A 22977-nucleotide genomic window follows, 5' to 3' on the forward strand; every position below is an offset into this window, starting at 1 on the left:
TCTAGGAGCTGTCGTGATTGACTACAAAGAGAGTGTTATGCTTGGCACTAAGGGCATTGGGGAGCTTATCAGGGGAGAAAATTGTTTTTCATATTTCATCTGAGTTTCAAATCTGTCCATGTGTCAGCATGCTTTATAACAATCTCAAAAGCACCACAAAGCCAAGGTAATTCTTGTATAAATGTTAGGGCTTTTGGGGCTCTTTTGTAAGCAAAGAATGGGTAGTGGACAAAAGCCAGTGGAGAAGAAAAATCTTTGAGACTTATCCTCTGCAAATACTGGCTTCCAGGCTCAGGCAGCTGTGTCCTCATTACTGTTAATAGCAAAGAGCTATGCATGTTGGGCAACATTCCCCTTTGAGTGTATACATAGCAAGCCATCTATTTATTTATTTCTGTGGTGGTGATCACTGGAAAATGCCTATAATCCCTGCTCAAATAACTGGCTTTAACTCAGGTTTGGCATTCACTGGTTTATAATGATTGAGCCACATTTGCTTGCAATGTTCCAAAAATTGCCACCAGCCAACTGGATTGCAAACCTTCCTAGCTAAATAAAAACTGTGTGGATATGGGAGGTTTACTTCGTTCCAATTAGTGTGTGATGTGGACGTCTACTGGCAGTTCTCCTGCTCTTCTTACTCTCAGTTCATGGCTCCTTGGAAAAAGAGATGTTTCATCTCAAAGGGCTTCCTTTTTCCTTTTTCCTTTTTCCTTTTCCCTTTCCCTTCCCTTCCCTTCCCTTCCCTTCCCTTCCCTTCCCTTCCCTTCCCTTCCCTTCCCTTCCCTCTTCCCTCTCTGTTTTAAAGCCCATTCAGTTGCCTTTATTGCATAAATTAAGAAAGAAGTTTTCAAGATTTGTGAAATCCTGAGATAACAATCCCTCAAAGCAGATGTGCTGAGCCTTTAGAGACAGAAAGTTGTGTTTTGTATAGCTCCAGGAACTGCCAGGTTTGAACAGGACCATGACAGGTTCTGGATGTTTGTGAAACTCACTGGCAAGACAAGATGTGAGGCTGAAACTACAGCAAAGAAAATTTCTAATAAAAGTCACCTAACACTTGCAGGAGTCCTGTCCCCTGCCTGTCAATCAATAAATCAATCAAGATAAAGGAAGATCTTCTTCCCCTGTACTGATCCTGGCATAAAACAGATGTGTTGATCTGGATGGCCTTGACTGAATTTGCACTCCGTGAAACTCAAGATTCACTTCACTGAAAAGCTGAGAATGACATCCTTCTCTTCTGATTATTGCTTCTACTTCACTATATCAGCTTCCATTCAACGATCATACAGCACTTTAAAATCAATGCTAAATCTCAGGTCTATGTGACAAAGAGAATATTACTTTCATTTTATGGGAGTCTTAGATCTGTTAAAGGCTAGAAACAGTATCAGACACAGGCTTCTGCACTTCAGGCACTGCAGTCTCAGAACCATTGCACACAAGGTATGTTGGAGTTGACCTCTGGAAGTCATCTGGTCCAAGTCTCCACTCAAAGCAGGGGTAATTCCCTTGCGTTTCTCAGGGCCTTCTCCAGCTGAAGTTTGAAATTCTCCGAGGATACAACCTTTAGCCATAAACTTTATGAATCTCTGTTCCAGTGTTTGGCCACCCTCACAGTGATAAAATTTCTTTTTATATCTAATAAGAATTATCTATATTGCATCTTTTGCCCATTCTTGTCCATGTGCACCTCTGAGATGAATCTGGCTTCATCTTCTCTACACACTCACATCAGACAGTTGAAGACAGCAAGCAATACAATTCCCTCACCAGCCTCACCTTCTTAAGGCAGAGTAAACCCACTTCTCTCAACCTCTCCTTGTACGTTATGTGCCCCCTCCCTCTAACCACCATGGTGGTCCTTTGCCGGATACCTTTCAGTATGTCCATGTCTTTCTTATACCAGGGAACCAGTATAACTGGGAGAACTGGGTGCCTGTGAAGGCAACAGGAAACCACTGCACACTGAACTCTCTCCTGGAGGTAGCTAAGAGAAGTTACTTAGCATGGATGTATATACAGATGAGTTGTAAACCTTGTTATCAGTGTGGTTCATCACAGCTGCAATATTTTGTGAATCTCTGCCTAATTTCTAGAAGCTGTTGAGGTGGGAGAACTATTTCATTGGATGCTGTACAAACACAACTAGAACCAGGACTGCCCTACTCACACATACAGATCTGCACATTTTTGTCCCCAAAGCTTCAAGGTAAGTTTACCTGCTTTGCATCAGAATTCAGAAATTGCTGACTAGTGCTAAAGGCTGAACACGTGGACAGTCATATTACAAACATCACAGGCAGTCCCACCGGCTCTTACAGTACCCATGAGAGCTCAGAAAGACAGATGTTCACATCAAGCATTCCCAAGCCAAAGGGTTCAATTCCAAGTAGCCTCACCTGAAAAAATGTGTTCTGTTTAGGTAATAATAATTTAAAAAGAGTAAATAAATAACAAAAAAGGCAATGTTCCCAAACAGCAGGAACATTTAATGTCTGTGGTTGTTCCTGGAGAAAACTCCTGCTCTTATTCTCCAGAAGGCACATCCCAGTGAATTTTCCATCATGTGGGCCTCCTCTGGTGAAAAGCTAAATTAAATTTTTTCCCCTTTATCACATTACTTTCCTTTATTAGCCTCTTATTAGCACAAGGTCTCTTGTCATACTCAGTCATGGAGGAAAGCAGGTACATTTTAGAAGGCACGATCTCCAGCACAGAAGCATGCCTAGAAAATCCTTAGCATGATTAGCATTTTACCATTTGTAGTCTTTCCAATAATCTCCAGCCAAATACTGCAGACAGTGCTTAATTCAGCGTCTCACATCCCTCCCCAGGTCAGAGGGAATGAACCACAGATGGATCATGTATTTATGAAAAGTTTTCATGTCCCAAGCTTCTAAATGTCAGCTTGAAATTTTGGTGAAGCTGAGTGTGATGGTATTTTGTATTTTGTGATGATGTACATCCATTATCACCTTCACAATGCACATGACCTGCTGGGCCGTTAATGACCATACTGCAAATTGTCATCTGCTAGTTATATTTAGAGGTATTCTCCAGTCTGTGTAGGTCATACCTGTGCCATAGCTCTCTGGGCTCAAATCTACACTCAGGTTTTCAAAACTGGAGATAAAATTTTCACATTTTTCAATTAAAATCATGGGCAGTGTTGGAAGTCTTATGTGTAACCCTGCTAAAAAGTCTTATTTTCTTATGCCACTTTTCATCCATGACTAGTTAAACCTCTTGAAAATGTCAATGAGCCAAATTGTCATGTTGTGAGCCAAAAAAAATTCACTGAATTCACCGAGAATTTTGTCCCAAAATGCAATGTACTACCTGAACAACATAATACAGGTTTTGCAAAACTGCATCTTCAAATAGCACTGATTTAGTGGGAAAGAACACATCCTTTCTAAAGCTGGCATGCTACAGTCTTTTGGGATGACTGTATGAAACCAACGGATAACTGTCAGTGCACAGTTCTGGGCTATTCTGTCACAAAGTCAGCCCTGCTTTTAATTAAAATAATTTCAATCTGCTTCTGAATTAAAGCTCCAGATGCAGTGCTTAGTGATTTGCTGGCAACATGTGTTGTATATATTGCTGCAGCCTGCCGTTGAAATACATGATCATGATACAGGGCTGCTCCAGCCTATGCCTAGTTTGGGATTCCCCACAGAGTTAGCAATAGCAGGAAATCAGCAGCGTGCTATCGCTTTTGGATTACATCTCCTCTCCCTGGCCCAGGAGTAAGGATTGGCAGTCTGGCAAACTGACTCTGCATTGCTCCAAGATTCCTCCTTTGGAAAGGGGATGTCAGGCTACCCATTTGAGCTATCTCAGCTTTGCATTGCTTCACCATAGTGACAGTAACTGTTATTTAATGGGTGGAGGCTCTATGAACTTTTCTCTGCAGTGTTAGATAAAGCAAACAGTTTTCTTTTGTGCCTCTGTGCACACTTGAAGCTGGAAATACATCAAAGGACTGGAAAGTACAGTGACTTAAAGATACCTGATAACATCTATCCCACCCCCAACTTATGCAAGACTTCTTCTTGCTAACAACTGTTCCAGGCAGTTTTTAAATGCTTCTGCTGATACTTTTTCTACTCTTCCTCCACTACAACATACCCAGTGTGTTCTTGTATAACCTGATATGCTGCACTGTTATAAAGGGCTTTACTATGTTCAATCTAAAAGTAATTTTCCTTCATTTCAGCGAATTATACCCTATTCAGGTATAATCATACTTTTGTACCTCCCATCATACAAAACTTCTGCTTCTCTGACATTTACAGTTTCACTTGCGGTCATCTTACCCTAAGCTTTACAATATACTTAACTCTTTTAATCAAAGTCAGCCTCAATAATGCCCCAATTTACTGTTACACTATACTGAGATTTCCATAAACTTATCTATGTTTATCTGGTAGTAAAGTACTTACACTTAATGTCAGTAGGTTGGATCCATTCTCTGCAGAACATATTGAAGGACTATTCCCTCTCTGTTCTGGGATAAGAATTCTTAGGAACACTGCCAGGAACTGCCCCATGCTACACTGCTCTTGACATCCCTGACTTCTACTGTTCATCTTCTATCAGAAGACCATGTGTTAGGTTATCTTTTCATTTTAGTGCTGGGTATCTAGCCCCTTAGTTTCCTGACCACAACTGTAGCTTTTCTATACTTCTGTGTATTAGTGCTTGTACAATCTTCCCAATCAGTGTCACCTATAGATACATTGGAGTGGTACTGCAAAACAAGTTAATGCCTTTGATCCAGCCAGCAGTGTACTGGCTCACCAACTAATGCTCAGGGGACTGGCTGGAAAACAAAAAATTCACTTCACACACAAAAAAATTAGAAGATGGAAACAAGCTCAAAATATTAGAACAAACCAGACATGAAAATTATTTCTGTTTGTTGAAAACCAAAAAAAAACCCAAACCAAACAACATAGTGTCAGATCAAGCAGAAGATCATAGATTCATTAAGATCCTGGAAGTTTATAATGCATTCCTCTCTCCCTCCTCCCAGGCTCTCCCTGCTATCTGAAGGACTTCTTGTATTTTCAGTATCTGAATGCCTCATGAACTCAAACAGATTTATTCTCACCATAGTGGCATGTTATTGATGTAGAGCTGAGCCACAGAAAAGCTAAGGACATTTTCCAGAAGGACTTACGAGTTTGTATATACACACTTGCAGGTACCCAAATGAAGACACCCTGACTTTCAGAAGGTGCTGAATGCCTCTGCCTGAAAACCTAGACCCATCAAGGGTTTTCAGCTGGTTGCTCAGATATTGAGATTTGTCAGATAAGTAGTCAATTCTGAAAGCAATATTGAGCAACGAGGTCTGAGGTCATACAGTCAGCCTGTGGCAAAGACTGCAGGCCAGATCAACAGGCATTTACATGCTAAACTTCCACTGAGGATGAAGCTCAGTGAGAGCAAGGGACCTAACCAAACTCTGGGGTCTTGGGCCTTCATTTCAGCTGTCCTGTCACTTATACTACTGCCCGGTCAGCTGGACCATCCTTCTCCTTACACTGCAGTGTAGCCTCATACTACAGGGCACCTGCAACCATGAGTTAGGGTTGAAAAGAACTAAAAGCGGAGATGTTTTTGCTGGTGTTAAAACTGAAGATGGACTTCAGTGCATCTTGCTGTCCCCAGTGGGCAGCATGTCCCAGCCAAGAGGCAAAATGCTGAAACTACTCCCCTGAACAGGGTTGGTGATGTGTAACTCCCATTCATCTTCTGGTAGCTGTATTTTCTTTGAAAAATTCTCTCATCTCATTGAAGTACTAAAGTGGGAAACCAGTCAATTGGCAGATGAAGGGGTCAAAGCATGTTAAGCTCCACACAACACCAGGCAGCTCTTCTATTTCGGCGTGGCAGCTCTGTCATGGGCCCGCTGTCTTAGGGACAAGACAAAGGAGCAATGCCAGCACATTACCTCTGCCTATAGAGTCTGGCAAAACATACGGTCCATCTGGATGGTTTATATTGGCAAAGGAGCCAATTAATATTTTCTATATATTTTGGCTTAACATCTTGATTGTGACATATAACCATGGCCAATTTCAGGCTGGAACCAGGCAAAAAGAAATAAAGCTGACCCAAAAAATCTAAGGGATAGGCCAAGAAAAACAGTGACTTTTAAGTCATTGAGAACACTGCCATCTCTAGGCACCGTGGGTGCTGCAAATATATGCAAAAATTAACATAGGCCTGAGCTGAGTACTGGTGCTACGAAGGACACTGAAAATAAATAAGCCTTCCAGGTAAGGAGAGACACTCTATCACATACTGAACCCTGCACTTTATGCCACAGGGAGGTAGAGAAGGCATCACTCATGCAACCAATGTCCCTGAGGGCCCCAGCAAAAAACTAGGCATGGACTGTCATCCACAGCCAAAACAGACACCTATATGAAAATGAGAGAAGAACAAGCCACAGAGCCAATGGATTGGGGAAGGGTCTGTCAATCTTCCAGCACCGTTAAGTGACTTAATTTTCTTCTAAGCCCTCTAATTTTCTAGTTGGCGGGACTGCCTTGCATGACAGCTATCCCAGAAAGGAAAGCTCATGAAATCTGCTCCACAGCAGACAAAGCTAATTTGTACATAGTGGCTTTAACTGATCTGGCACTGCTGAAATCCCTGGAAGTAAGACATAATAAAGGCAAGGTGGCCACAAAGCCCCATGTATCAAACTGCTGTTAGCAGTGAGTCTAAGGAATCATTCAGAGATTAACAGCAGGGGTGAGAGCCCTGCCTTGGCCAGCACATACCTGAGGATATGGCAGGCATGATTACTGCTCCTCTGAAGTGAGTCAGATATAACCTCTTGCCACTTAGCTCTTGGTGACAACTGAAGTCTATTTATTATCTGGCTAAGAGCCCAGTGATCAATAACCCCCAATTCAGAGACCAAGCTTAACCGAGGCCATTAAACCAACCAAAACCCAGAGTATCAGTTAAACCTCTTTCCTTGCATACCCTTTCCCTCTGCAGTCTACAAAGCGCAAGGGAGATGGGATTCCTGGGTTCTTGCCACCTTCTGTACCAAAGTAGCATACAATTCCAAGAAAGAGGGAAAACTGAAACACATCATGAAATAGAGAGGTCAAGGTCTAGAGAGATTTTAACCCTCCTGTGTCTGGACTGTGGCCTGCACATCTAACAAGACATGGACATTGTCCCTTCTGTGCTTATGACCCTTCTCTGCATACACAAACTAATGACACATTCTCATTCAGCTGTCCTTCACCATATGCCACTGTGCTTCCCTCCTGGCTCCCAGCCTCAGTACAGAAGAAACCAGAAAACTTTTAGTCACCCCTAATAAGCAGGTACACACACAGACAGAATAAGTTTAGCCCAAGCTAAAGTTGCAAGCAAATTTAAACACTATTAGTGGCCACCGTTTTTAATCATAAGGTGATTTTTCTGACAGCCGTCTATTCTTCCCTCACAACATCTAGGAAATCCTTATCATGGTATCAAGGGTCTGGCAGGAGGAAAATATGTTACCAAACTCCTTGACCATAAGATAGATACTTATGGTCAGTGTCTTAGGCTCAAGACAGGTTAACTTAAACCTAATAAAGTCACTGCAAAAATTTCTGCTCTGAGATCCTAAAATCTTCACAAAGTCAAGGGGGACCATAATCAGAGGTCTAAGAGTTTTTGGTCTCCAGTTGACTATCCAGCTATCTACCCAGTATGACTGTAGTTCAGTCAAGTTCACTTGTGGCTTTTCTGTCATTGTGCTTATTTTATTTTCCCTTCTCGAATCATCACACACAAATATAGTCTGTCAGTGACGTGTGAAAGGCACTGACATGCAGAATGATGGACTTGCACATACAGTTACACTTTGCCATACCCAGGAGCCTGCTGTTTTTCATTCCAGAACACAGAGATGCCAGTTTTCTTAATAACAAGCCAGCCTTCTTGGCTTGCATGTTATATTTCTTGGTTCAGTTTTACTCATTACTTTCTGAGTAGTAGAAGCTTCACAAATAAATGAAGCACTCGCCTGTGCTTTAACCACCAGACTGTACTCCTCCCACACTGCACTTAGCAAGGAATGAAAGAAGGAATAATCCAAGCCACAGAAAGCTCAATTTACCCTGCTACAGACAGATACGTACAGCAACCTTTTCTATCAAGCCAACTTCTCCACCACAAATGGAATCACTTCAGTGAAAAGCAGTATTTCCACCCTCATTCTCCTTGGTAAATTCTGTTGGGGCAGGATACATTTATTGATAGTCAAATTTCTGTAGGAATGACCCTACTGATGGACCCTACTGTAGCGACTAACTGAATCTTGCCTTTCCTCAACTACGGCCCATCCTCCATGTTGGTGCAACGTTTCCTGTGGGAGGAAGGAGCTCTGAGTGTTTTCAGATGTATGTTTTTGCCCATGAATATTTTATAGTCAACTCGTGATTACTTTTATGAAGATTGTTGGGGTTGTGAATAGATCAGGCCATTAGATCAGAAGCACTGGGGCTGGACCCAGCAGAATTACAGTCATGTTTGTCTGGAGCTGTACAATGTGTGTTTATCCAATGGGACAGGGCTATGTTAAGTATGTCTGTACTCTATGATGTTAATCAGCCTTCTTCCATTAGTCCCCAGGCATATAGTATTCTGTCTTAATGACACAGTTTGTATTTTCCATGTCTTTATTTTACCTGGCTTGTCTAGTCTCATTACATTAGATAATCAAAGGTCAGCCATCTTGAATTGTGCTAAAACATGAAATGAGCACAGCATAAGCAGATGCTGTGAAAACTCCAGGATCAAATAATCACTGAAAGCTTCTGCAGCACAGGTATTCCTGAAGTAAATGAGAGATGCTGGTAAAGTTCTGGGACTTCCCCTCTCCTCTGATCTATGCAGAAACATAGCCAAAAGTGCCCAGTGATTTCCGACCAGTTTAGTGCACTAAGTTCCACACCTCACTTTGAGCTTCACTGTTGTAGGATTATTGAACTGGGACTTTTTTTCTCCCTTTTACATATTTTTACATGATAGTTGTCAGGGAATTATCTCAGCATCTATCATCTACTTGTGAAATTAACCTTGGTACAATCCTGAAAATGAATTATTATTTCAATTTACACGAAATGACCTGAAGCCCCAAAATACCCAGCACATTTATCTATGGCAAAGTCAGGAACAGAATGCAAAATCCTCCAACCCAAGCCTCAGCCACCAGCTATTGCTTCTTCCTGAGACGCTTCAGAGGCAACTTTTCTGTTGCTATGGCAGCATGTGGTCTGAATTTTTATTTCCCCATACAAAGCTCAACAGGAAAACCATCTTACAAATAAAGGCTACACATCACGGCCCTTAATTTAATCAGGAGTTGTCGTCAATTACATATCCTTTCAGGAGACTGCCCTCAACCTCTTGCAGAACCTATTCTCATGCAATCTTTCCGGTTTTTCTAGTTAATTTGGACATGAAGGCAGTGCTTCCTTAACAGGGACCATGCATAACCTTCAGGAACTGGCCCTCTGGAGTAGCAAAAGAGATTGTCTCACAGACCAAGAGGAAAAAGGAAAGACGCAGAGCTGAAACAAACAGGGTTAAAAAAGGCCTTGGCAGGAGCGGATTCTGTTTGGTTTTCCTTCACACAATGCCTTCCAGGTCATAATCTCCTTGCTGCTTCTCCCTCCTTTTCTTCCTCCTGTTTCTATATGCCCAGAAATGTCACTATAAAAGTCACTATTAGGAGGCAGCCTGGCTTAGTGGCTAAGCCATTGGATAAGGAATTCTGAGCTCTATGCCCAGCATAACCATGGGCCTGCCACAAGACCTGGGCACCTCCAGTCAGTTCCCTGTATCTTCATTTCCCTCCCCTCTCCTCAGACACGTGCATCTGGTTCCTTTATTTTGCTTGAAAACTCATCTAGGCATAGGCTGTCCTTCATGAGGTTGTACACAGGGCAGGTGAGTACAATTTCAGGCTTGGATGTGAGGTTTAGGTATGCTTACAATATAAATGATAATGATCTAAAACCCATCTGTGCAAAGGTAGTGTTTTGAAGGAGGGAGTTTCTCTCTATGAATGTAGGGCTGGGGACCTGTAGGAGGGGAATGTAGGAGGTTCTGGCAGTCTTTGAGAAATGAGGGAAGCTGAATCAATGACTACTCCATTGATGAGGCTTTAAAGAACAATTCTCTGACACTTGGAAGGAGCATCTTTCCATTTCCCTCTCTTTTCATGCTTCTTCCTTGTAGCTTTTGTTTTAAAATCAGATTATGCTTTTTTTTTTTTTAATTAAATCCTCTGGCCTCTTCTCCTCTTTCTGTCTCTAGTTCATAATCATTTTTCCTTATGCTCATATCTTTCCTAATACCTACTTCTATGTCCTTGCAGTCTGCTTTCTCTGATCCCTCGATTCAACCCTCTTAGATACCTCCCCACCCCCATCCTCACTCCTCACATTGTGCATGTCCGTTAATGGGAGACAAAGCAAAAATAAAAGCCCACCCATTACAGTTCTTTCCACAGTGACCACAAGGATCTGTGTCGGAGGCATGTTTTAAAGATCACTGTAAATCATGAAAGAGCAAGGTGAAGGGAAATTGGAAAGAGCTCTCAGTTTACGAACATATAATACAAGAATATGGGCCCTCGCTCCAGTTTAATCTTGCCAACAGTTACTAGATGAAGTTCCTTGAACAAGTTATTATTATGACTAACCATTCTGTATTTATAGAGAAGTAGTGTTAGAAGACAAACAGTTCAAACAGCGTTCTCGCACTAGATGTTCTTTGCTTTTTCCTGTATGTGGTCTTTTATTCCAGCATTAATTATGGTTATAAATCATTCCCAACCTGCTTTGGAATGCGTTTGCACAGACTTCGTGCTGTTGAAAACACAGCACATTTATACATACAAGACATAAAGCATTCAGCAACTCCAGGGGTAAAAATACTATGTATCAGGAGTCAAACCCACAGAAAAATTGAAAAGTAATAATCATTAAAATATTTCTCTGCCTGTTGCCACAATTGGCTACAGCTACTTCTGCACCATGCAGAGGACACTGGAGTGGGCAAAGTGTTCACTAATGGCTGTCTTTGAGAGGCACTTGTGCCAGGAAAGGTTTTGTTTTCACAAAGGATGAGATCTGGAGGTAAGAGTCTTGTTAAGAGTGAGTGGTGAACAGGATGGGGAAGGACCATGGACAGCTAGCCCCTGTCTGTGACCATCCAGGCCAGAAAGGATGAGGCCACAAAAGCTTGAAAGGGAAAAGAATGGCTTATATTTCTTTTATTGCTGTGTTGGAATATATCAGCCCCCACAAGGGGGAATGTTATTTGAACCTCTGGGGGTGCAGGTTCCTCTGAGAGTCAGGGAACATGGAGCCTTGGCAGGCAGGCCAGATGCCAGGCTGGGACAGAGCAACCCTCTCACAGCCTTCCAAAGTTTCTGCCTGCTGTAGCAAATGGGGGGATTAAATAAAAAAATAAAAGAGCTTGTTAAGTCTTATACGGCTTTCAGACCAAATTTTTATCCTGTTTCACTTTGGAAGTCTCTTGAACAAGCTCAGTGCTTCAAAGCTGAGGCTGCAAATCTCCCAGGGAAGGTTCCTCTGTTTAATAAGCTGTTTTGACTGGAATTCAAAGAGAAAGTAAAGATTTCTGTTGGCCTAGCTATAGAAAATGTGGCCCAGACCTGTAACTCCATATCTGACCAGACAAAAATGTGTACTCTGTTAAAAATTGGGGATTTCTCAGAAACATTGGCATTAGAATAGCTCTGGTTCCCCTGAAGTCAACAGCAAAAAGTCTCATCATCTCTAATGGAAATACCTGTGACTAATTCTATTTGGAAAGAAGGTGCTCAAAGGTGGTGCCAGAACACCAACATAACAAAATTGTAAGTTACATAGTAGCTTAGCTACTGGGCAAAATAACTTACAGTTCACTCTTTTCAACGATTCCACCACAAAATTAACCCTTAAAGGATTTTGAATCCTAAGAGCATGCTGAATGCTAACAAGCAGGGAAACACAGAGCAACTGAAATACTATTAACATGATGCAATGCTTATAATTAACTTATAATAAGGTGGAGCCATGACTCATGCAATTCAGACTTTCTTCAATGACCTGAGTGAAATTGTCGTGGTTTCTGAGTACCCTGTCAAGGTTCCCTGGCACCTCATCTCCCAGGCCTTCAAGCACAAGGCTGCAAATCACCCCTGTTAACTGCACCAGAAGTCCTGGAAACAGGGGATCAGTCCTTCCTACCACCACTGCAGTGAGACATGTACTCATACCGCTTCCCCTGGTGCTCACACTTTCCATCCTAGGGCACACAGATACAGAAATGAATACTGCATCAAGACAGTGAATGTCTCCACAGGATTTCACTCAATGAAAAATGAAGCCTAACCCCAGCAGAGACCCCTTCACTCTGACAGGTCTTGTTTTCTTTAAGTTTTGTTTTTCTTCCTCTAACTCAAATATGATCCATCATCTGTCCAAATTCAAACCTGATGTAGATTTTCAAGAACTGCTTCCATCTAACTGTGGTACTCAAATGGCAGTCAGTCCTTTCCCATCTATTCTTGTTAATGTCTCTATTCACCAAACTTTCTCTCAAAATTAAATTCCCATATTTGAAAGTTACAGTGACAGAAGTGAACAGACCTGACTAAAGAAAGCATCAGTCCTTGCATTTCTGCCAGCACGGATAGGAACATATATGCCCTTTGCAGGCTGGAAAGTCCACTGTTAAAGTTTCCAAAATCCACCTGTTTTCATTAGTATGTTTTGCATGCAGCAGGCAGAGAGAGTAGAATATAGGCTTTCATTTCCCCTTTGATTTCAGCAGTTCTTTTCCACTAGCTGCCCCATTTCCTGATTCATCTACATCAAAGTTAGCAAAATGAAAACGCTCCTGGAAACCTACAAATCAGGAGATAAAATAACTGAGATTGATCAATTTGCTAAAAACAGGACTAGTTGCAGTTTTCAAAGGCCTGGATAGTATACATGCTTATTTTTACAGCAAACTTATCAGTTATCCCAGGATTTCAAAACTCCTCATTAAAAAACCAGCTTTTTAAATTTTCCAGTAGGTATTACTACTAGTGCTGGTTAGAAAATACATTTTTTCCCACGTTGGAACATACTGACAGCAATTATTCAAATACAGAAAAGTGCACTCCAAAGTAGCTGAATTTAAATCTAGACTCTCACAGCTCCCATGAAGCATCATGGTCTCACTAGGGAAGCAAACAAAGTACATAATCTGAAACCAAGTCCTGCCAGAAACTCCAGCCAATAGGGCAAAATCAGCCCAAAAGACAAGTCAGTTTTAGCTCTTGCGTTGTTGTGCAGCAGCATTCAAAAAAGAAATGTTCTGACTTTTTAATGGAGTTCCTTAGTCTACAGACAGGCAAAATTCTCTATTGAAAGCTCATATCTTATGTAGTTTGGGCTTTTTTTCTTGTCAAAGACCAATCCTATTTCAAAAAAGATTTTGATAAAAACCTTCAGAGAATTAGCTACATACAACAACAACAACAACAACAGATAAAAAACCCACTTTACCATTAGGACAACTGAAACACAGAAATAAGTAGTGGTTATAGATTAGCTTTGTGGTAGACCTGTGGGCTCTATCTCCAGCATTTACCATGAGCAGCTGCAAATGATCAGTTTGATCCTGACCTCTTGATTCCAAGTTTGTCATCAAAATAAATATTTTGGCCAGTGGAATTCACTTTAATTTAGTTCAGAATTTTTCTGTCCATTCCTTTGCAACATGACAATCAAAAGCAAGAAAACCAAAGGGATATAATCTAAATCTCCCTCAGATTTGAGTAACACACTATAAAATGGAGTACGTGGAATCAGAATCTAGCAGAAGATGCAAAAGTAGAAAAACTACCAACACAAGAAATTGTTCATAGGGTTTTTTGTTTTTTGTATTGGAGATTGGGGAATATCAAAGTGCTAAGACAATGTCAATGCCTTGCTGTGGCAGCGATTCTTTCCCTGTGTGACTGCACAGTGCCTCGAACAAGGGAGTTCCAGTCTCAGCTGAAGTCTAGAGTCATTAAAGCAATAGTAGCTCTAACAGTTGTGTACCACCCTCTAGATAAGCAGTGTAGGTGCCTCAAAGGGCTCACAGTCTAAGTGAAGAATGCAAAGCGTGGGAGGAAACAACCCTTATTTATACCATTTAAAGGCGAAAGACTGAGGTCCAGAAATCGGAACAAGGTCACATACTGCCGAGAACTGAATCAAGGTTTCCTCAGTCCCCATCTAATGCCTCAGATGGAGGGCCATCTATCACCTCCCTCAAGGACAGAATCATAAATATAAAAGGCATGCCTTTGATGCACTGACAAATCTCCTGCCATCAGATGGTTGTTAATCTCATAAAAGCATTACTTCTTTCATAAAAGTGGGTTTCCTGATTAAATAATAGCAATAAATCATATCTTAGCTTGCATTGAATAATGACTATGTGAAATGTAGAGCTCATATCCTTTAAAAAAAGTAGCTGAACTTCAAAAGACTGGGCTTGAGTGATACAATAATTAAAGGACAACTGCAGGACAATTTTTTCTCCAATGTCGGACAAGTTTTAATATAAATAAAAATATAGAATAAAGTTTTCTGCTACTTACCAGCACACTGATTGTTTTCATCCAGCTGGTAACCAAATCGACAGATCAGAGGTCTTGTAACAGTAGGGTAGTTAGGAACCGGGCCTGGTGCTGGGGGCGGTGGATAAATATTTGAATAAGGATTCAGATATGGTGACCGATACACTGGGTTTGTTCGGGGTACACATAAATAGCCACCATTCTGGTTGACACACACCATATCTCCTCTGCAGGCCTCAGGAATAGTCCGACATTCATCAATATCTGGAAGGAAATTGCAAAAGTTAAATGAGTGATTGCTTCTTAATGGGACCTATCCAAAAACAGTTACATGTTTTTCTCAAGACTTCGCTAAATAAATTTGGTACTCTATTTGAACGGAAAAGCTAATCCTTCCTTGTGGAGCCTTACTTTGAAGTTAGATCATACTAAAACAGAAAACTTCCCATATTTTCAACAGTTCCTGTGTTCTACTAGTTTCACTTCACTATTAGAAGATAGAGGGAGAGGGGAAAACCTGCTTTGTTATTCTATAAATGTTTGGTTTAAACACTGATTTACACATGGCTACAGCATGCTACTGCCCGTTTCTGCTAGAGGGTCTGTCCAAACCACAACATGCAGATCAGGATTTCAAACACTGGTGGTTTGGTTTGCCCAGCTGTGAAACTTGGATCCTGATTTGGAACTCCCAGGCTCCCTCCCACAGAAAAAGTTAGGGATGTTCAGATCTAGGGACGTGGTTCAGGCCTCTTTCTTGCTCCCATTGAGATTGTTGCTGAATTAAATTTAGAAAGATACAAATGGTTTAGCCAAACCGAGCATTTGCTTGGTTCTCAGAGCACAGAAGAAGTAGGTTGCTATAAGAGGGCAAGCAGTCTGCTGCTGTTTTTTCCCTTACAGTTTGAGCGGCTTTAGTGCACGCAGAAGATATTGCCCTGGAGACTGAATGCCACTGATAAAAAGATGCTATAGGGCAAAGTGTGTGTTTCCCTATATTGCCTCAACAATTTATTTGGAGTTTCAACTCTAAGCAGTGATAGACTTTATGTGAGCCTCCAGGTGTAGGCTGCCAGCACAGATAGTAAATAGTCTGGAGGAGAAAGAAGAGGGTAAACAACCCTTGTCATTTGGCAACTAGACTGAGCTGCCGAACTCATCTCAATGCATCACAGCTATTTGAGAAGCACTGACAGCCAATTAATATCTCAACAACATCAAAGATCGGCATATACTTGTGCTATGTAAACACACACACATCTTTTTATATATATAAACACATGAGTGTTTTTGTATATACATATACACAAACACACATACTCATCACACAGCAAGAATTTTTCAACTAAAACAACAGCACAATATTAACTCAATAAAATCAGGATTTCTGAACCCCAATTTAAATGTATTGATTTAATTGAAGTCCTACCTAAGCACTGCCCAGAGGCACGGTCCAGGTCAAACCCATTAGTGCATTGTTGCTAAAATGAGAAAATAAAGGACACTCAGTGACAGTGAAATGAGACTGTTGCAGAGTCAAATGCTCACCTCGATTATTTTGCTTAGTACAATTGTTCAGCAGTATACAGCACACCAAAATAAAGTCCCTTCCCCAAAGGACAGTCAGCAAGGCATGAACCTGAGACCTCAGCACATATGCCAGCCCCTTAACTCAGGTCACCTTCAGGTGATGATAGTGTCAGGCTGTTCATCTCCCCAGGGTAACCAGTATCTAATGTGCAACGGACTCCATACCAGTTGTTAAAAAAGTACATTCTTCCATTCTGGGGTCTTGTTTTTGCCTGAACAGGTAGGCACAGCCAAAAGGTACTAGCTTACTTCTCTAACAGGCTCTAAAATGCCACATATAGACAATTCAGTACATATGTCTTAACATGTTAGCCACCTGACTAAATTGAAGCCATGGTTAAAACGTAACAAGCTTAATAAAAGTGAGGCTTTTACTTTATACCAAACTTTGTGGGTTTTAGAGGATAAATCTTCACATGACACATATTCTAGGCTTGCAAGCTTACTTGTTCCTTCCTGTCCTATGGTGCTGGCCTTTATCAGGGCTGCAACTGGGAGTTGTCAGCACCCCATCAGTGACCCCCAGTAGTTCTAAAACAGTGACAATCCTGGTGTTGATTTTGTCAAAGCCCATTAAAATGATTCCCCTGCTCTCCCTAGCTTTTGACTGGGCCTCCAGATGTTTAGGAGTGGGACAAGCAGTTTTCACAAGCACAAGATCCTGCCAGTTAGCAGATCATACTGAGGAATGTAAGCAAGAGATATCCAGAAAACAGGAACCACTGAAGTAACCAGAGGGCAGAGAGATGGAGTATGTTCAAGGTTCTTCCTTTTGTTTTGTTGTTCTTAAATGGTAAAGACACTTATTTTGGGGCTTTGTGGAACAAATCAGTGAAAGAGTAAAGTACTTGGCTTATGTTTGGAAAAGTAGTACATTGTAGATGGGAAACAAGGGGTGAGATGGGTAAGTCCGTGGAAGCAGGACATTGCAGGAACTAGGGAGGGGACGTGAAATGAAATGCATGGCACTATTTGGACGGCACCTGCCACTTGCACACATGAATACACAAAACCACTAATAGAAGAGTCAAACAGCTATGAAGGAATTCTGCTTTCATTTATTTTGGCATTCCAAGATGCTTTGGCATCATGCTGTGGAAAGCCAAGATATTCTGATGGGAAAACGTAGAGTCAGCCTCAGGTTTTAAAGAATGTGTGTACTCTACTTTTTTGTTCTCTTTTCTGTGCTGTGTTGTATACACTACACCTAGGTTAGCATGAAAAGTTAAGAGAGGTTTTAACAAAATTATTTTCTTTTGGACAGTAAACGACGATTCAGAAATACTGAAACTACTGTAGAACTGGTTTCAACAACTTCCTAGAACTTCATTCTAGAAAAGATTGATTCCAATACTGCTGAACAGTTTTGCTATCTTCAGAAAGAATTTGTTGCTGTCATCTTGGTTTCAAGTTGCTTTTTGCTTGGACTTCAAAATCAATTTACGGTACAAGGTGTTTTTATAAAAATAGAAACGGAAACAATATTTTTAAAATTACAAAAATCTCAAAAATTCTCCAGGGGCATGAAAAACATTTCACATACAGATGTGATATTCACAAAAATATCAATAAGCATGCCATGTGCAGGAAATTTTCGACGTAATAGAAAAGAAACAACTACATTTCAGAGCCTTTTGACAAAGATATTTAGAATCACAGCTCTGGACACTGATTATATCTGGATTATCAACTAGGAATTCAAACTTAACATGCCTTTGGGAACTGTTTTTCCTAATTTAAAGTCCACTTGGAGCCCAAGAACACAAAGAACTAATGCTTCTGCTATTTCAAGAACTGGACTGCTTTACCTCCATCCACCCTCAAAAGCCCTTCCTCTTAAACAAAAATGGTTTCAGGCATAAATTTAAATGAAAACTAGGGTGCAGTCATTCAGGATCACAGTCCAGAATTAACCAGTCTTAAGACAAGATCCTGCCATAGGCAGAAAATACCTACTTATATGAATAAGTTTTCCAAACATGGATGTTCCCCACCAAAGAACTGAGCTGTCCCTGCTCTCATGGGATAGATTTTCTTATTTCCTTTTCTGGAAATAATAATAAGTGTTCCGTTCAGAGATAGGATAGAATCAGGTTTTCAGTGAGGCCCAGGTTTCTACAGGCATATTTTGCTGAGCTGGCAAGGACGAGTCAATAAGCTCAGTCCATGTTCAACTCCAGATTCCTGCTGGCTCCAAGTTCTCCCCTCTAAACCCTTAGACCACACAGCTTCCTTTTCATGTAAACCCCAGACCACAGAGCTTCCTATTCACCTGCTAGCCAGTTAATTCTCATGCCATATATCGCTTCAGTATAAAAAAGTACATAGATCTCTGTGTGCACCTCTCACCTGTGCTTTTCCAGGGCTTGAAAGGCAGACGGCCAGTGTGAAAGCAGTCAGTATCCTGTAACGTGCATAGAAAATAGGCTGAAAACCTTCTGATATCCAGGCTCATTATGTAGAATTAAATACACATGGACAAATTAATTTCTAGTGACACTTCAGTGTACTCCACAGAGATTTGCTAACATGAATTTAGCCTCTGGAGAGGGAGTAATAAAACTATGGGCCCGATTCAGATCTTAGAGTCACTAATTTTACTATGGTTTTATGCAACTGGGATCAGAATCAGATGGAACATGTCTATTAACTAATCTATTTGTTATGACACCCCTTGCAGCAACTGCTTATATGAACATGTGCATAACAGCCAATAAAGTATTTTTGCCCCTCTCTGACACCTTTCTTTTGAAAATATCAAAGTTTTTCTTGCACATTATGCACATTTTACAGATGGGTAAACCAAAGCACAGGCCCTGCTGAACCTCACAGTGCAACGCATTGGCAGGGCTGCAGATATGTCATGCAGGAGGTCCTGAATCCAAGCCAGTTGCTTTAACCGCTAAACCACATTTCATCCCCAGGAGACTATATCTGAGATTAATCCATTTTCTTAGGGCCAGATTCTGTCCCTTTACTCAGTCTTGAGTAATACATTGCTCTGCAAGTAGAAACGCTGTGCCAGGTCATCAGCTACTAGAAGTTGCTATCTTCAATGGAGCCTTCCCCCCTTAGCATCTAGTGGGACCTGCTAGGTCTCTTCACTGCAACTAAAAGAAGATCCCTCGCTAACAGAGCTCTATGGCTGTATTTGGAACTCCTTACCTGTAGCATGAAAATTCTGGTCAATTAAGCTGCCACCCCCAAGTATTTACTTATAGACAGAAAACCAGGAAAGGATAGTAAGAAATTATTTTTTCTATGTACTATGGGTTTCAGTGCTTTGCCACTGCCTTATATAAAATTTCTTCTCAATACAATTAGACCTACATCTTGCTTATCTTGGATTCTAGTTCTGAATGGCCATTGTATACAGTACATTCCCACAAAACCAGTACAGGAAGCAAAGGATATTTTAGGTAGCCTTAGTTCTGCTACCCAAGCGAGCTGCCAACTTTCTCTCTTAGAGTTGTCTCTGATTTCCAGTGCAAACTGAGCTGCTGAAAAAGATCTACAAATGCATCAGACAAAACCACATACAAACAGTGACCAACACATTTGAACAAATTTGTTTTAAATGAGGAGACAGGCAGAAGCTCTGAAAAGTAAACATAAACCCTAAAATGGTTGTTCATAGTGCTGCAGAGCCAGATCATGCTTGTTGGCAGCTTTTGAGTGACAAGGAAAGGCAAATTCTGCACAAACTTTTCCTTAGAGTCAGATGCAAAATATTCAAAATACAATGCTATCGATTTAGGTTTGCACTTCATTTATTGATTTCTCAAATCTTTTTGAAGATATTTTAAAGCATGCACTGGTATAAAGACTGTGTACTCATTTCGCATAAAGCAAGAACAGCACTAGAAGGAAATACAACAGGTTATAGCTGAACATTAACATACCTAGCAACTGGGCTGCACTCCACATTATTGCAGAGCAGGGCACACTAAAAAAATCCCTTATAAAACTGGTCAGACGAAACTCATACGTTTCTAGACGGTCTTTAGTTTCCGTCATTGCAAGATGATATATTCTTTCCGCTTGGTGGGGGGGTGACCTTACTGCCTCGTAAGTGTTCTGCCTGCAACCACCATCTCAACTTGCTCGTTACTTTAGATCCCAAATCCCCTCAAGAATTAAAAGACATGCAGCACAACCTATCAACACTATATTCAGCTGGTCACAGTAGCTTGCCAGGCAGGCAAAATATTTTAAACTAGTAATTAACTTCTGCAACAGTAACTAATTTGCTTCAGATCAATCACTGTAGCCAGTGGGATCGTTTGCTGTTGCAGTTCAGTATGCCTGCAGATGCTGGGGTTCCTAAAGCAGAGAGTATAAGCACAGATCAAGAAGGAACTCATCAGATACACCACAGCTTTAATAACAGACAGATTGTCTTTCCCCACCTCTGACCATTGAGATCCCGTTTCTTTGCAAATGGCTTTTAGCAAGTGGATTGGCATACCGAATCCCTGCCACAGATATTTTCCACAAGTAGGTTTCCCTTCAGCAAGTGAAGACATTTCATGCATGCCACTTACCTTTTTAATCCTTGCATGTCCAAAACCGTTGGGGAAAGGTAGAAAAAAAAAACACAACAGAGTCTGTGCTGATGAATAACTAGAAAGTTTTTCCAAACATTACCCTCTGCTAGCACTCCAGTTCCTCAGTCATTTATAGTCCAAAGAATGAAATAGCAAGTAATGGAGAAGATCGGGAGCCGTCTGTACCTCCTCAGACACTGGAGAGAATACAGAGAAAGCACCTGGTTTTGCTTAGTTCTCTTCTGTAATTCAGCATTAAACCAATTGGAGGAGGAATGTTAAAAATGAACACTTCATTTTCTAAGTATGTTAAACAATGCAAATGGGGGCCTCAGCCTGGGACAGCTGGTTTAGATTACAAAGCTCACCAACTGGCTAGACTCCTCACAACAACTTCGAGGAGCCTGCCAGGATAAAACACTAACAGCTTGAAGGAAAGCCTCTCCCGCTGCAAACTTCACAGTTAAATGTGCCTCAGAGCAGAGAGCACCGTTATTGGACAGAAACCCTTATCAAGGGACTTGAAAAGGGAAGGGGTTGTTTTCCTTGCTCTGAGAACAAAAAAAATAGTCAGGCTTTTTGGAGGCCCTCTAGCCGGTGTCTTGGACGATGAATATGCAACACTTGCTGCTTCGTGCCAATGGCATCCTGATGAAAGGTCTGACCCTCTGGGAGGTGAATAGCTTGAATTAATGATGAACGCAGCTACAGGAACTATATTGCTTGGGGATTATTTGAAAACAGGAATAAACAAATTAAACACTCAGAGGAAAACAAATGGCTTGTCTACAAACACTGGTGCTTTTTAAACTGACCCCACACTTAAGGGAGCAGTTTATTAAATGAAATATTTCTCAGGAAAGACATGTCTTGCAAATCTTCAGTTATGATTGAAGAGGAAGGAAATAAAGTACTTTTTCAGGTGTTTGCAACTTTGCCGCAGGCAGAGCTTTAGTAGGTCAAGCAGAACATTTATGAGATGTGAGAGGCAAGCAATCAGATGCTGTGGAGTTTATGCTAGATCCAAAGATGAATACCAAAATTAAATACAGACATAGATATTAAATTAATACTTTCGATTTCTGTTGAGTCTTCCATTTGAGGAAACCTTTTATTCCTAAGGAATATGAAATGTCCGACAAGATAAAAATCTATCATACTCCTCTCTGTAACAGATTGAGAAACAGAGAAACAGAGTTGTTATAACAGATATTCATACAACTGGCCTCTAAGCATGGCTACCCAGATTGTGATACAACGATTGAGCTGCTTCAGGGTTGCTGAGCACCCACAAGTCGTGTTGGCGCCAATGGGAAGTGCAAGACCTCAGCACCTCACTAACTGGCTGTAATCATCCAAATTACTTTTCAAAAATGGCAGCACCAGATGCTCAGTGCCATTTTTGACAGTTTGTCTCTCAGTGACTTACTTACATCACTTGCATTGCATGGAAAATTAAACACTCTCCTATAATTATTCAGATGCTGTCAATACATTTGCAGATAAACAAGAACAAATTAACTTATTTTAAATAGACTTCCCAAAAGCTTAACAAAAACTCATACGAGGGACTTCTGTGGAAGCTTGCTGGGCATATTGTTAGAGGAAAGTTTTGTCATGGCTCAGAAAACGGGAAAGTGATAGGAAGCAAAGTCTGGGCAAATCTTAACTGTGGCAAAAATTTAACAGTGAGTATTCTCATAATGCTCCAAGTCCAATGTTTCTCAATACACTCAGTGATCTGGAGAGGGAAGAAGTCTAAAAGTAGCCGTGCTTGCTCTATGTTAGGTGTGTGAAGATCTACTGAAACTATGAGAAAAAGCTCTACAGCAAATCAGATGCTCTGAACATCCATCTGTGTGGATGAAGAGCTTCCTTCATATACTTGTTGATGCTTTACTTGCTGACCCACTGAAATTTTCTCACCATCACATAGTAAAATCTTTGTATGTGTGCCAGAATCATTGTATGAGCACAACACCAGCCTGGTCCCAAAGAATTGCCTCAGACTAAGGAGTTTGATTCATCAGCCAACTGGCAGAGGCTCTCCAGTGCTGGAGACAGGAGGTGAATCCAGACCTGACCACCTAAGGGGCTTCTTTAAGAAGGACTACTGTACAGATATTTTGAATTTTTTCCTGTCTCCGTCTTACAGCTGGAGTGGATAAA

General features: G+C 41.0%; 1 protein-coding gene across 1 annotated transcript in view; it reads right to left on the reverse strand.

The window, feature by feature from the left end:
- FBLN5 (fibulin 5) overlaps positions 1-21468 on the reverse strand; it is a 46761-nt gene extending 25293 nt beyond the window's left edge. Inside the window, exons 1-4 of the mRNA XM_009507425.2 lie at positions 20806-21468; positions 18611-18665; positions 16101-16152; positions 14693-14935 (exon numbers count right to left, since the gene is read on the reverse strand). Coding sequence (XP_009505720.1) covers positions 14693-14935; positions 16101-16152; positions 18611-18665; positions 20806-20822 — 367 coding nt within the window. The 5' untranslated portion in view covers positions 20823-21468. The remainder of the gene's footprint in view (positions 1-14692; positions 14936-16100; positions 16153-18610; positions 18666-20805) is intronic.
- Between the last annotated feature and the right edge of the window lie 1509 nt (positions 21469-22977).

This window comes from Phalacrocorax carbo, chromosome 9 (genome assembly GCF_963921805.1).
Source record: "Phalacrocorax carbo chromosome 9, bPhaCar2.1, whole genome shotgun sequence".
NCBI lineage: Eukaryota > Metazoa > Chordata > Aves > Suliformes > Phalacrocoracidae > Phalacrocorax > Phalacrocorax carbo.